Below are 14,691 nucleotides of genomic sequence, written 5' to 3' on the forward strand. Positions count from 1 at the left end.
TGTCACGCGTGGCACCTCGTCGCCAATCACACACAGAAGCCTATGCCTTGCCGACGTAAGAGTTGGTCTCCAGATCCAGGTAGCATTGCAGCACACAGTCGTACACGTAGCGGCCTTCCTTGCCGGTGGGCTGTGCGGGAAGCGGGACGGCGCTTGGAGGGGCATCAGGATCGAAAGTGAAGGCAGGCTGTGGTGGGTCACGACTGAAAGTGGTCACAGGAAAGTCCTGCGTCCGTTGCTGCTGGGCAAGGGGAGCTGCTCTGACCGCGTCTCCAGCACTGCATGTTGGCACTGTCGTGCCAAAAGCAGCTCGGGGCGTGTGCGCAGAGGTCGGAGGTGGTAGAGGAGGACGTGCAGAGGAGGGTGCAGCGGTGATGCGGAGTTGAGGCGGCAGCGGGCCATCATCAGCGCCAGAGGAGGAGACCGAGGTAGGGCCGCCGTGTCGATCGCGGCCGCTAGAGGGCGTGGTGGCAGAGGGGTAACGGCCACGACTCGCGGACAGCGTAGGCATCGAGGAAGATGGCAGCCACATTTGAAAACTGCTTACGGTGCTGAAGCTCCGACCGCTTGGAGGCGGGGGAGGGACCTGCGCACCCGCGCAAAGCTCTGCCGCATTGATGAAGACCTGAGGGCTCCCCTGACGCGGCGCAACGCCTGAGAGGCCAGAGACGCCGGTGAAGAGGGGGGTGCGTCTTCCCGAGGAGCTAGGGCCGGTGTTCTGCCTAGCGGACCACGCCACAATTCTCCGAGCGCCGGCGTTCCCTACGCCAGGGACTCCGCCAAGCCTCGAAAGCGGAGTGTCCGTGAGTCGAACTTCATCCTGCAGCGCTCGCTGCGTCGCGTCGCCTATGAACGGGGAACGGCCAGGCACGGGGACGGGGCGGCGCCACACAACTGCTTTCGTCACTTGGCCAGATGATGACTTTGACGGCGGTATGATCGCCCCAGAAATCTCCGCATCTGGTCTGTGCGTAGAGCCGAAAGGCTGTAATGCCTGACGCAGCGGTGGCGCCCCGTTACCCTTCCCAGCGTCACTCACATCGTCCGAGGAAGCGCCACCAGCCCGTGGCAGTAGCTCACCTTCAGCCCCGGGAGTGGTGGGTCGCCTCAGCACTGACGGCGTCTGCTGAATCAGGGAGGCCGATTGGAACGTCCAGGAGGTAACGGCGCTTGTCGGTGGCGAAATAGCGCATGAAGGAGCGCCGCCAAAGTTGTCGTCGTTTCCACCATCAACTTTGGGGAAAGAAGCGGCCGAGAAAGGCGAAGAGAGCGCTGCCGGGTACTCACGTAGCCTCCCCGCTCGCGGAGAGGCTTTGTCAGTGGCAGTCGCCGGGCGCTCCGACGGCTCCGGCAAGCGGAGCGGCCGCTCCGCTGAGCTCCACAGCTCCAGAATAGCGTTCGTGTCACCAGGGGTGGCTGGGGCTGTCGCTGTAGCGTCTGCGACCGCCACGCGTGAAACGCTGTCGTGCTTTGTGGCCCCCATCGCAGCCGTTGGCGGCGGCCTTAAAGGCACGCTGCAGATGGCCGCTGCGGCAGGCATCACATCCCTCCGCATGCCACTCAGGGCTGCCTGCATGAGGTCGGCAGGAGCCGTCGGTGCAGCAACAGACAGAAGCGGCGAGGGGAAGTCAGTTTCCGCAGCAGCTGCCAGGGGCGGTGGTGGTGGCGGCGCAAAAGGCGGCAGCGACGGCGCTGCCGCAGTGCTGGCGGAAGGTCGAGCACCTTGCGCCATTAGCAGTGACGGCCGCACGGCGTGGTGCGGCGATGGGCTCTTGGCGACTGGCTGGGAAACGACGGGAGTGGCGGTGACAGGAGCAGCAGCCATCTCTTCTTCTGCCCCCGCAAGCACCGTGTGAATGCGACGCACCCGTTCGCTCATCTCCTCCATCAACTCTATGGCAGAGGTATACGGCGCATCGGATAAAACAGAAACCTCTACAGCAGTGGAAGTGGTTGCAGTCGCACTGCTATTCGTTGCCGAAAAGAGAAGGCTGGCCACTCCACCGGCGGTGCTTCCTGAGAAGCTCCCCTCGCCGGCGTCCTCAGGCGCGGCATCCTTCCTAGCAGGCGGCTCCTCCATCTCCTCAATCATGTGCTCTTCACCCTTCTCGTGATGCGTGACCTCTGTGGCAATCGGCGGCTGCGGCTGCGTGCGAGGTAGAGGAGGCTTGCCTGTCATGAGCTGATTTGTTGGGTACTGCGGCGGTGTGGCAGGAGCCAGCTGCTCGGCAGCCGACACCTCGCGGATGACGAACGTCTCCGCGTCTTCGGAGGCCGACAGGGACGATGCGTCCTCAGGGAAGGATGCAGGGGAGGCGGGGTGTGGAAAAGAAGGCGATAGCGGGTCGTCGGGGGCCGGTGCGTGCGTTGCAGGTGTGGAGCCGGCAAGCTGGTGCGCCGACTGGTGCTGGTGATCACGCATTCGTAGCATCTCTAGTGCAGTGTGGTGCTGCTCCTTCGTTAGCCTCGGCTGCATCTTAGCCCCCCGTAGGGCTGCGCTCTCGTTCTCAGGTGTGCTCTGGTGCGAGGTGCTCAACGGGCGGCTCCGTCGCTGATAAGGGCCCGGCTGCTGGCTTTGCGACCTATGCAGCGGCTGCGCGGCCGACGTCAGTGAGGTGAGAGGCTCGGGGACTGCCTCTGTTGCCTGCAGCTTCGCAGCGTCGTGAGTCGCATCGGAGGCCCAGCCGGCGGCGTCCTCGTCCACCTCACCAGCACAGTTGCTCGCCCTCCATCGCATCTGCGCCGCCTGTACGACGCCGTCTCTGTCTCGCGAGTGCACCTCGTCCTCCACTGGCGGTGCTTCAGCGGGGGCCGGCAAGGCAGGAGCCTCACTCAGAACGTACTCGTCTCCCGTTCGCACAAAAACGCAGAGGCTCTCCCCTGCCTCGGCAGGGAGACGCAGAGCCTCGGGCATCGCCCAGCAGCTGCCGCTGCGCTGCTGCCGCGTTCCAAAGCCTAGGCAACCGCTCAGTCCTTCTCCATTGGTGTCTCGGGCCATCTCCTCCGCGCCACTGCCGAAACTCGTCATTACAGCCACCTTACCTGCTGCACCGTTTCCAGTAAAGAGGTGGTGGATGGCGGGGTGTGGAAGTGGAAGCCCGTGGCCGGCGATGATGCGGCGCACGTAGATTCCACCTGTGGTGGCGGAGCTGCCGCCTGAGCCGATGCGCAGTTGCTGCAGTCGACAAGGCGGCCCCCCTGCAACCACAGCGCCCGCTGCCTGACACGACTGCAGAAGCGCTTCAAGGTCCAAGAAGAGCTGTACCCACTGCGCCGTGCGCACACATTGCAGGGGTATCTTTGTGTGGTGCGCATGTCGCTGGGCGTTGTGCCCGGCGTTGGTGAAGCGCAGCCGGTACCCGCCACTGCTGGCGTTGCTCCTACCTCGAGCAGTGCTGCAGGACGTGCCAGTGCGGAAGACGAGCTCGATGTGGAAGCTGCCAGGTGATGGGATCGGCGACGCCAGCAAAAGTGGCCGAAACTCACCACTCTGACGCGCAGCGGTTGACAGGGGAGGAACGGCCATGCAAAACTGCACCGCCAGAATAGTGTGCAGGGAAGCTGCTGCGAACAGCACAGGTGTGGCGGCTGCCCCAGCCGCTGGTGCGGATATCGAAGCGAGCGCTGGCAGCCGCATGCAGGAGGAGAAGTCGACCTCCGTCCCCGGTGCGATGTGCAGCAGCTGCGAGCGTGTGTCCCGGTCATAGACGCAGCGGATGCCACTAGCGGGTGGACAAGACGCTCGCGCAGCGACAGCCGCTGCACATCCTGATAGAGGAAGAGAGCTGACTGCGGAGAGCCGGTCGGGAGTCGTGCCACGAGTCTGCACATGTCCTCGGCCGGTCCCGAAGGCAGTAGTGTTGCTCGAATGCGTCAGGGTGACCGTCTTGAGGCCCTCCAATGGGCGGGGGCCTTTGGGGCTGAATAAGACAATGCACGGCGCCGTGCGGTGCGGCGGTACAGCGACAGCAGACGCCGCGGGAGAAGTGGAGTGGCGACTCGACGAGGTGTGGGTTTCGTATGGGGCCCGCTTTGTGCCCGTGGCGGCCGACTCTACCCGCAACGCAGCTGGCGGAGTAGCGGCGTTGCCCACCATCGTATAGCCGCTGCCATGGTGCTGCAGTGTCGCTGCCTCTTGATTCCAGCCTGTATACTGCCTTCCTCCGCTCCCGCACGGCCTCCGCACCTCTTCATTGACGGGGGACAGTTTCGGTCGCTGTTGGCAATGACGCGGGCCCTGACGCTGCGCTCCTGCGGAGATGGCAGTCCTCTGCACCAGCGAAGTTGATGGCCGAGACGGGCGGCTGTTTTGACTGAAGAAGAAGGCGTTCATCGCTTCTTTTCTCCCACCGTAATCCCTCCCTGCCTCGCGCTCTCCCGCCGCTTGCAAGGCGGGGATTACGGTGGAGAGGGTGCACGAGAGCGCGACGAGGGATGTGGGGTGCTGCAGCAGAGCGAGTCAAAAGATTACGCGCATACTCGCAGCCGATGAGCGCAAGCGTGCGCGCCTCCCGTGTGCCTATTTCGATGTTCGCGTGACCCACCAGATCTACTCTAAACTGCAAGAGATGAAAGGTAAATGCGTGCGACACACACGCACACGGCGCCTCACGCGTATGGCTGAGAAGCGGGTGGGGGGAGGTACGCTGGGCTTACAGTAACAGAAGCGGAACCGGCTAGCCAACCAAAAAGCGGCAGTCGCAGCAGGAGCGAGGGCCTCGCGAAATAGGATGCTCTCAGGGACGCACGTGTACATCACCACACACGAGCAGCCGCCTCCGCTCTTTCGACTCCGACTGCCTTCCTTGGGTTGTCGTTAGTAAGCGAGTCTCTACCTCTCTCTCTCTGAGGGGAAGAGAGAGAAGGCTTGAAAGGGAGCGTGGTGCCGCTGCGTCTCGATGCAAAGGGGGGGGGTTCGGACGAGGCAGCGGTATGTGCTATGCGGGTGCGTGTCAGTGGTAGCGGGGAGGGGGCGAAGAGGAGGTGCTTTTTTGTCGAGAAAGGGGCTGTCGAGCATCGGCGTCCTGCGCGTTGCGAAGAAAAAAAGAGAGGAGAGCCGTGAGGGCGGGGAAAAGATGCGCGTGCATGAGCGCCGCCATCACCTGCAGCGACCGATGGAAGAGGAGGCGCTCCGCGGCGGACAACAAAAACGGAAAGGGCATATCCGCTGCCGCCAGCAAAGATGTGCAGTGACTGGAGAGCGCTCGCCGGCTCCCCCCTCCCACCCACTACCGCCATGAGCTCTAGTATTCAGCGCACTCGACATAATTGCAGACACCGAAGCAGACGCACTCGCAGCCACGTGTTAGAGGTTCGGTGTGCTGGTCAATGCTCACGACGCCGTATTCTTATTTTGTGTGTGTGTGTGTGTGTGCGTCTTTGGCTGGCTGCTGGAGCCATGTGTGGCAGCAGTCACCTGCTGCGCCTCACGCAGTCCAGCAGGCCTCTTCAAGAGCGGAAGCAGGAGCAGAGAAGGGCCGACGAGGAAACAGAAGCGGTGAAACAGTTTCACTCACATGGAGATTAGATAATGACGGCCAAAAGAACGCCGGCGCAGGCAAAGACGCGGCCCTCACCCACCTGATGGCTTCGAATGAGGAGAGTGAGGAGAGGTAAAGGGACGAGGCGTGCGTCCCTAAAAGTACTGCGGATAGCACCGTTCCAGCTCCCGAGCCAGGGACGTCACTGAGCGACGCCGCCGGCGCTGCTGGCGTTGGCGGCACTGGTGAGGTAGGCAAATATCCGAGCCCCCACTACCGTTGATGCCTCGCTCGTCACCAGGTGCTGAAGGCGGAGCATCTGTGGGATCGGGTGGAGTGGGAAGAGAGCCCGTAGAGACTGCGATCGCGTTCGGCGGAGACCACTCCTGCAGTGCACAAGTCGGCGCCACAGCCTCCTCCTCGAGCGGCATTGGTGATGAGCAGCCATCGTCATGCGTGGCTCGTGACGCCATGGTCGTTGCGCAGTGCAGCGGCGCCCTGCGCGGTAGAAGGAATCTGAGCTGCGCATGAGTAGTGTGCTCACTTCCGGGGCTTCGAGGAGCAGGTGCGGAGAGGGTCCGCCGAGAAAGCGCCGGGGAAGCTGTAGGAGCCAAGGCACGAGAGCACGGTGTTACGCCGCAGCCGGCGCCTGCCCCAGAATCATTCTCAGCGGCATTCGCTGCCACCACGGCCGCATCCTCCCCGTACGGAATTAAGTGAAGCTCCATCGTCTCCTCGATCAGTATGTTAAACCCGCAAAAATTCAGCTCTGCACCCGCGACCCAGTCTGCCCCACGATGCGCGCGCTCCATGCATGCAAAGATCCCGTTCGGCGCTGGCCCCACCGCTTTGCACCGCAGCACGCACTCGTTGTTATCCTTGTCGTACAGATAGGCCACGTCATGGGCGACAGAAAGGGCGCCCTCCCGCCTCGACCGCTGCTTGCGAGAGCCGCTGCTGCGGCTGAAAACAACGTTAAACCGAGAGGCGCCGGTGATCACCGGGGGAGCTGCAGGGCCGCTGCCCTTGTCACTAAGGCGCATGACTGCTGCTGTCTGCTGCTTCCAGTTTGGCATGGGCGTGCACCTGTCTGCCTGTCTGAGTCTGTGCCAAAGTGCTCGCGGCGGTGCGACCAGTGGACCTTTTTTTTGGCCGGTCATCAGCGAGTTCCCAAGAGCGAAAGCAGCAGATAGAGCGAGAGAGCGGTGACGGGGGAGAGGGGGGGGTGAGACGGAGTTGAGTCTCTTCAGCCCTGCCCCAAATGGCAGTGGGGCATCACCATCACCATAAAAATCGGTCCACTTCAAGAATTCATGAAGAAGACAAAGCAGTGAGGCGTTACTGACGTTGTCCTCATGGCGGCTCCCCACATCGCTGGCCGCCTCGACAACCTCGAGCCACGTCAGCTGCGCCTGTCTATAGTTTCCACCTCCCTCTTTTTCGGTAGTGCGTCGCGGAAGATGTATACCCCACCATGACGTGTGTGTGTGTACTCCTCCTTGGTGTGTCTAGGCGTCTTTTTCCGTCCCATTTTTCCTATGTGGCAACTCCGTCTCCCAGCGCGGCGGTGCGGCCCACAACTGTGCGCGGACGTAGCGCGCCGCAGTGGGAGGGAAGGGTGAGACATGACATTTCCCAGCCAGCTGGAGTCACCCATGGGAACGCAGCCGATGCCGATGGTCGCACAACTCCCCCACTCACTTTCGCAGCGGTTACCGCCTCTCTGGGGATGGTAGGAACGGCTCCGCCTCTACCACGTCGCCGAGTGCATCGCAAACGCGTCGACACAGCTGCCAAGCGGCCTCGTCGCTTGTGGTGCCGATAGCACGCGCCGCCACCCAAGGAAGAGCAAGCCGCCTCCTCGTGTCTTCACGCGACTCGAACTCACCGGCTTGCTCCTTTAGACCGGGGCGCCGGCGCCCTCCATGGATCTCTACCAAAGCCTCCGCCACCCACGCCATCTGATTCGCCGAGGAGGAAGCTGCAGTCATGCTGGGATCTATTCGGTGAATGTGTACCTGCACACGGCGTCCCACCCACCACATCAGCAACGCCTCCACGCGCTCTGCGGGCGTCCATCGATAGCTGTCTTGGATGCGAGCCAAGTCGCAGGCGCGGGCGAGCAAGAGTCCTCGCAACTCCTCACGCAGCGCAAGTGGCAACGCACATTGTTGTGTTATGTCTCGGAGCCATTTGGTGATTTCCCGCAGGAGGTGGCAAAAGTGCTCACCGTGCGGTCGCGTCAGTGCGCCCACTGAGTCGGCACGTGTGCTGTACGCCCCGGTGCCGAGCAGCGGCAAACAACAAGCAAGCAGAGAATCAGCCGACCGTTCGAACAGGATACCGTCCGCAGCGTCACCGACACTAGCGCCGGCGGTACGGCCACCTACAGCATCAGAAAGTGCCCCGAAAGGGGTGATTCTGCGATGTGTCCCTGACGACTGATCAGTGGATCTTAGGTCAGCCCCCCCCGCTGCGGTAGCTGCTTCAGCACGCCAGTCGCTCATGCGCACACGCACCTTTGACAACATCGCTCGACAGCGGAGCCTTCCTCCGCCTCCCACCCCACGCGACGGCGAGCCCAACTCGTCGGCGCTAGCATCTTCGGAGACGAGATCGACCACCACATCGAAGCCGTGGTAAGCGCTCAGCGCTCCCGCATACGCGTGCCACACACTCTTTCCGTAGTGCGTCGTCTCACGCCACGCCGAGTAGGGGGCAGGGTGGGGGCTTTGGGCCGCGCCCGAAAGCGAGCCAGGAGCCGAAGGCCAGGTAGATGCCCATATCACATGGCCCGGTGCTGTCCCCATAGTCACTCTTGAAGCGTCCGCTGCCGCCTCCTGCGCAGCGCCTCGCACCGCGCGGAGAACGGCGGTTACGGCGACTGTGTAGGCCTTCCCAGCAGAGGTAGCGGTTGCTGTGCAGCCGGGGACGACACACACTTGAGAGCCATCTGTCCGTACGGCTGTCACCTGGCACTGTAACTGGTGCACCGCCTGAGCTGGAACAGCAGCGGCAGAGGCGACCGCTGTTGTTCTCGCAGAGGAATACGAAGGCACTGAGCAGTCAAAGCGCAGCTTGTAAATGACAGGAGCGACTCGACCCCAGACGTCGCCCCGATTCAGGCCGCTGCTGCTCAGAAGACGGTTCAGCTGTGCTGGGCGTTGCAGCAACTCCGACGCGTCACGGTACGCCTCCAGCTGGGCCAGCGCCCCGGGAAACTGGAGGCGCAGTGCTTGCCAAGCAGCTGACCGCCATGCCTCCCGCTTCGTATGGCCCACGCCGTGTCCCAGGACAAACGGCGTCGCTGCCAGAGCACGGCGCGTTGGTGAGGCGGCAGACAGTGATGAAGCCGCCCTGCCCCCTAGCAAGCTCTCGAGGTATAGCGTGCACCCCACGGAAAGTGGCTTGGCAAGGCAGCTGTCATGCTGTCTTGTTGCATCCTCGGCCAATGCCGCGCCTACGTCAATGGGCTTGGAGGTGTAGAAGATCGTCGACGGCTGCGCGGCCGCCTCTTCATCTCCGGCTGCCTCGGCGCACCCCGCACCCCAGCCAACACCAGATACGGCATTCATGATAGGGCCACGCGGGGGTAGAATATGGTAGTGGCACCTGTACTTACCCGCCGCACCTTGCAGGAGCTCTCCAAGCAGCTTTGGGGCCGCGTAGAAGCGCGCGTTGTACGGAGGGTAGCCACCTAATGCACCATGAAACGTTGGTGCCGCTGCGGAGCACCAAGCAAGAACGTCACTCAGAGGTGGAAGGGTCGACACCAGAGGAGCAAAACCAGCCTCTAAAGAGATGTACTCCAGTGCGCGGCGACACAGTAGCGTCAGAGCAGGAAAGACACCTGAGACCACCTTTGCGGTCGTAAAGACAAGGGTAGGAAAGCAACACCTCCCCAGGGGCTCAGTCACGCGCTCCTCGCAGGACCACTCGTACCGGGTCACCTCGTTTTCGCTTCGCAGCGCGTCTACTCGGCACCGGAGAACGACGAATTTTACACTTGTTGCCTCAGTCTGTTTCCCACCTGCCGTGGCAGCCGCACCGAGCGGAGTCGGCAAGCACAAGTGCACCTCCATTACACCTGCGAGAGGCGGCGCCGCCTCTTTGCCAAGTGCTCGGCAGTTCCACGAGGCGCCGTGGCTGCCAAGCCACCATCCTCGATCATCCTCACTATCGTCCTCACCCGAAAACACCTTAGCAGTCGGACTGGGGTCTTCCATGAAGCGTGCGAAGAGAGGTCGATGGCCAGGCAAGCCTTTTGCATTGCTGTTGCGGTCGCTCCCGGCAGCGACTTTTGCGGCAGTTTCCAGTACCGTCCATAATGCACCCACCTCAGATGCGCAAGCCCTGATGCACGCACGCATAGCTGCTGCCGCCGCCGCTTGGTAGTGATGATGACTTGCACACTTGCCAGCCTCCGCACCGTCAGCAGCTGCAGCACCAAGCTGCATGGTACGTTCCATCACCTCACGGGAGCGTTGCCACTGTCTCTGTCGCAGCACCGACCGAAATGGCCGCTGCGCCACTGCAGAAGGCAACGCGTGGAAGTCGATGCGTACGCAGTTCCGCTCCACAGAGAGCGTATTAACGCGCGCCACGGCATCCGCTGCACTGGTGGCGTGTGTTTCCGCAAACAGCACGCGTTGCCCCAGTAAGTCGTAGAAGAGCATCGCGCGCGTCATTGAATGGCCAAGCTCATGGCGCGTCGGCCCCCTGAGGATCGAGGTCGCTTCAGAGTTGGATAACTGCACATAGCTTGGTGGAGTTGTGCCGATGGTGAAGCAGCGCACCTGAGGCGACGCCCTAAACCACGAGAAGAGGAGGAAGTCCAGCCCACCTCGTGCAAGATAATTCTTCACAGAGGCCACGGGATAGCGCCCTGCGACGACATTGAAAGCACAGTTTACTACCTGGTCGTACAAGGAGCAGACGGCAGAGACCAGGAGGAGGAGAGGGCCACGAGGGTAGCCGGTATCTGCGCACGAGAGTTGTGTGCAGGATGATTCCTCAAAACCACTTCGAATCGCATTTTGGTGGTGCAGGGCTGGGTCACTCACAGCGCACGCTGTCAAGAGACCGCGAGAAGTCTCCCAGCGCACGTGCACCCTTGTCAGAACGTCTACATCCCCGTGCAAGCCCTGAGCAAGCTCACACGCACGGCGAGCTGGGTCATGCAATGCTGTCTGCTCAAACGTGATGTTTGGATAGCTTCTGAAGGGAAGCTGGAGAGCTGCACGCACAGAGGCGATCATGACGACCACATCAGGACAGTGCCAGTGATTTTGCCCCGGTGACTCAACAGTGTCCTGTGCAATATCCGATCCTACGCTCCATGGCTCACCGGGGGAGAAGAGCCCATGCGGCAGTGAAGCAGCGTCACAAAAAGCAGAAAAGAATGGGGCGCGAGTCCACTCGAGCGCCGGCGCGACTGATGATTTGCAGAGTTCTGTGGCTGGCGACGCCCGTTCAAGGACAGCGTTGTAGTTAAGCGTATGCCTGCTGCATGCGGATGCTGCGCTGCGATAGAGAGACGACTTCAAGGCCGCCAAAAGCAGCAGAGTAGCGCCATTCAGGCACCGGCGTGGCCATTGCAACTCCTTTGACGCCGGCTCGCTCCTGTAAGAGTAGTCGCCGACAAAAGGGCGCCGGATTGTGGCTGCTGAGATCGAAAAGGGCAGATGGACTTCGTCGGTCGTCACCCGTCTACTGAATTCCGCTGAAGGAGCTAAATTGGTACCACTCAAGCAGCCCGTCCCTTCACCATTTTCCGTTGGTGCACATAAGGGCATAATGTGACTTTCCGCGAGTGCGCGCTCCTCAGGTGCTGCAGTGACGATGATGTGGTCAGAAGTTGCGTCGCACCGAAAGCGCCAGACCACACCTTCATCAACAGCAGTGCATGGCGGTTGGACAGCCACGTTTCCGCCGCGCAAAGCCGAGTTGAGGACACAGACATCCATCTCGCTCGTACAGCAGTCACCACATGATAATTCATTCAAAAGTAGCGCGCCTTCCTGGCCAGCTGCACGCCACTCATCCACCGCGTGATCCTGCAACAGATCGAGAGACTTGAAAAGAGCGGACTTTATTGCATCAAGTGCACTCGGCAACCAGTCACCTGTTACGCCAACATCATAGCGACGTTCGCACTGCCGACTCTGCACAGTTTGTGTTTGAGAATCAACGTCATTGTCTCTCCTCAGGGGCCCATTACCCGGCGCGATGCAATGGCGCCGGTCGATCGAGACATTCTCGCAATCATCAATTGACGCAAGCTCTGCGGCAACGGTGGCCCGAAACTGCGGTCCTTTTCCTGCCGCCGATGAGCCGCGTGACGCTGCAAAGCCAGCTCGCTCGGGCTGAGCGCGCACAACTCGGATGAGTGCATATGCATTCAGAGCCGTCAAAAGAGTCACAAAAGCAACGAATAGGTCTGTGTCAAGCACCCGCATGATTCTCGACCACTCTGCCGATGAGGGAGCAATAGCTAGCGCAGCGATCATGGCACCAAGCTCGGCCTCCTCTTTCGAGGCAGCGCTCGCCTCACCTACGGTCAAAGCGCACCGGTGACAGAGCGGGACGCTAAAAGACGTCTTGTACTGACGGTTACGCCCTTCGCCTTGCCTCGTGAAAAGATACTTTCGGCCAGTTGGTGCCCGGCTTGCATAAAGGCTCGAGCGAGGTGCAGCCCTGCGCCGCGTTAAGCCCTGCGCGTCGATATGGCTCAGTAGACAAGCGTATAAATGGCGGTTCTCAGCAGCCATGCGCTTGAGCTCACGGTACACCCGAATCTTCGACGCCAAGGGCATCGAGTCATTGTCTCGAAAGAAAGTCAATGCAGATAGTTGCAGAACAGGCAAGTCACCAATAGCCACAAGCGGGGAAGCAGCAAAGATTGGGGTGTCCTCTACCCAATCGTGCGCCGCCGACACGAGGTTGAGTAAAAGGGTGGAGCAGCAGCCGCGCAAGTACACCTTATCGTACGGATTAAGTACAGAAGTCCCTGCGCCGTCGAGAAAGTCAAAGGTCCTGTCGATAGGGAGGCACGCTCGCAGCCCTTCCCCGGGGGAGAAGGCGTTCAGCCAGGAGCGCTATTTTTTCTTTAGCAATGAAGAGGGCGGCACGGCAGACAGCGCTATAAGCCCTTCCAAGCGTCCTTCGTGCTTTCCATGTGAGGCATCGACGCAGAAAGGTGGAGAGGGGAAGGGGAAAAGAGAGAAGGCAATCTACGTTGATGGCACCGCCTTCTCTATATATAAGACCCACACGCGCAGAGATACACACAAGCGTCATTCTGCTGTTTGGGGGGTAGCTTCCTCACGCTGTCAGCAAAATCTTTGAGTAGAGGCCCTAGCAAACGATGCTACGTCGCCCTTTAGGTGGCCGGTGCCAACTTCTGCTCATGCAAACTCTTCACGTACATCGTGGTCGGCAGAAGCACCCCCCATGCCTCATCGTGGAGAGTTTCGAATTCTTTTCAGGCTGATTCAGCCTCACAAGCAATATAGCAAAGGGGAAAGCATGATTCGAAAGATCGAATGGTAAAAAAGGGAGCTATCAATACGATACTTTGTGCGGTGGAAGCAATGGAGTAAAAGAGCAAAAAATAGCAAGGCGGTAAAAAAATCCTCAGAAAGCACCTCTGAAGTAGGACAGGGCGCCACACTTCTTGCATACAATCTTCACAAATGAGAAATCGAGAGTGATGATGTCAGAATAAGGATCATAGGTGGCATCTAAAGCCAAACCGCTTGAATTCATCGCCGCACCAATGCAGTCCTTAGGGTCTTTGATGTTAAGAACTGTCAGGTGGTGTGTACCAGTATCGTACGTAAACTTTTCATCTGTGCAGTTAAGCTTCATGCCTAGCCCCTTTAAACTCAGATCGAAGAGACCCATTGCGTATTTTACATTCAGTTTACCCGTCAAAAGGTCACTTGCGTAGCTGCCACAGTAAGGGCCGTCCGGCACCCTCTCTTTCAGTATCAGGAGAATTGCAAGCGTAGCGGTAACAGCAGCAGCAGCCGCCACGGCCCGGAGAATGTGCTTCATGCGGCGAGGTACCTTTTTCGTAGCGCTATGCCCCAGACGTTGGTACCTCAGTTGCTGGGTGCGGAGAAAGGCAGCCTTGTAGAGTGGGAGTTCAGCCTTGTTTGAGCAAAGGCGCTATTGCTGAGAGGATCTCGAGGAGAAGGGGAAGCTAAAGGGTGAGGCAGAAGACACGAGCAAATGATTAAGCCGGAAAGGGGGCGTGCAAGAAATCCTGAAGAAAGGCACTGTTAGATGCAGGGTCGAGGGGCTCGATTCACACGGCAGATACCTGCGCCCAGTATAGAGCGGCGCACTTGTCTCCTCTGGTCCCAGAGTTGCAAGCCACCGCAAGTCCAGAATCAGTGAAAAACGTGCTATGAGCTCACTACTGCCGTGTGGCCTGTTATGAAAGCTTGCATGGATTGCCAAAGTCTTCCGAATGGCTTTTGCTGTTCGCTGTCGACATAGAAGCACGTGGAAAGCTGCAAGGTTAGGGAAAGAAGGTAGCGTGAGCACACTAAATGTAGTTTTGCCAAATGATCACGAGCTAAAAGCAGTCGAGGTGATACCTTGAGGGCTGCTTTTCGCTTCAAGACAGTCCCCTGGAGCTTAGCCTACACCACGAACGGGCGAGTACACCTCCACGGCACCATACAGGGCCGATGAGACCACACCTTCTGGAAGAGATACGGCCGAGCAGTAACGAATAGCAGCGTGGCACATCGGTTGAAGTATGATCCCTCCCACCGCTGAGAAGTGTGAAGACGACCACAGATGCCAACAGCAGCGCAGAAGTTCCAAAGCAACGATATGGAAAGCAGGAGGCTGGGTCCAGCCAACAGGCGTGGCTGCTCTAGCGTTGCTGTAAGAATGCGTTCGTCAAAGATATCCTCAGGTATCCGCGACTTTTTCTTCGGCGCCCTCAGCTCGTCCACCAGCCTCTTCAGCCCTATGTCATATGCAGTGGGATGTGCGTACTGCACTGGACTTCTCCATCACAAGCACTTTCCTCACGCAGTACCATCGCCCCTCGGTAGAGCTCTTTATGCCTTACAGATGCCACCTTGCGCGCCAGGCTCAGGCCTGTAGAGCCGCTATCTACCACCGAATTCAGTGCTTTGGAGACCCATGGTCAGCGCAGAGAAGCGGCGCCCGTAGCCGTGCGTTGATGTAC

At 60.2% G+C, this 14,691-nt stretch overlaps 4 protein-coding genes across 4 annotated transcripts; all 4 read right to left on the bottom strand.

The window, feature by feature from the left end:
• Positions 1 to 40: 40 nt before the first annotated feature.
• LSCM1_05509 (uncharacterized protein) lies at positions 41 to 4,096 on the bottom strand (the record flags this gene model as incomplete). Its single annotated transcript, XM_067322964.1, has 1 exon — positions 41 to 4,096. The coding sequence occupies one exon, from the start codon at positions 4,094 to 4,096 to the stop codon at positions 41 to 43; it is 4,056 nt and encodes a 1,351-aa protein (XP_067179599.1).
• A 1,539-nt stretch (positions 4,097 to 5,635) lies between these two features.
• On the bottom strand, positions 5,636 to 6,640 carry LSCM1_05510 (uncharacterized protein; the record flags this gene model as incomplete). Its single annotated transcript, XM_067322965.1, has 1 exon — positions 5,636 to 6,640. The coding sequence occupies one exon, from the start codon at positions 6,638 to 6,640 to the stop codon at positions 5,636 to 5,638; it is 1,005 nt and encodes a 334-aa protein (XP_067179600.1).
• A 552-nt stretch (positions 6,641 to 7,192) lies between these two features.
• On the bottom strand, positions 7,193 to 12,295 carry LSCM1_05511 (uncharacterized protein; the record flags this gene model as incomplete). The annotated part of the gene is made up of 1 exon (XM_067322966.1): positions 7,193 to 12,295. The coding sequence occupies one exon, from the start codon at positions 12,293 to 12,295 to the stop codon at positions 7,193 to 7,195; it is 5,103 nt and encodes a 1,700-aa protein (XP_067179601.1).
• An 820-nt stretch (positions 12,296 to 13,115) lies between these two features.
• Positions 13,116 to 13,538, bottom strand: LSCM1_05512 (uncharacterized protein; the record flags this gene model as incomplete). Its single annotated transcript, XM_067322967.1, has 1 exon — positions 13,116 to 13,538. The coding sequence occupies one exon, from the start codon at positions 13,536 to 13,538 to the stop codon at positions 13,116 to 13,118; it is 423 nt and encodes a 140-aa protein (XP_067179602.1).
• Between the last annotated feature and the right edge of the window lie 1,153 nt (positions 13,539 to 14,691).

Source organism: Leishmania martiniquensis, chromosome 17, assembly GCF_017916325.1.
Source record: "Leishmania martiniquensis isolate LSCM1 chromosome 17, whole genome shotgun sequence".
NCBI classification, from domain to species: domain Eukaryota; phylum Euglenozoa; class Kinetoplastea; order Trypanosomatida; family Trypanosomatidae; genus Leishmania; species Leishmania martiniquensis.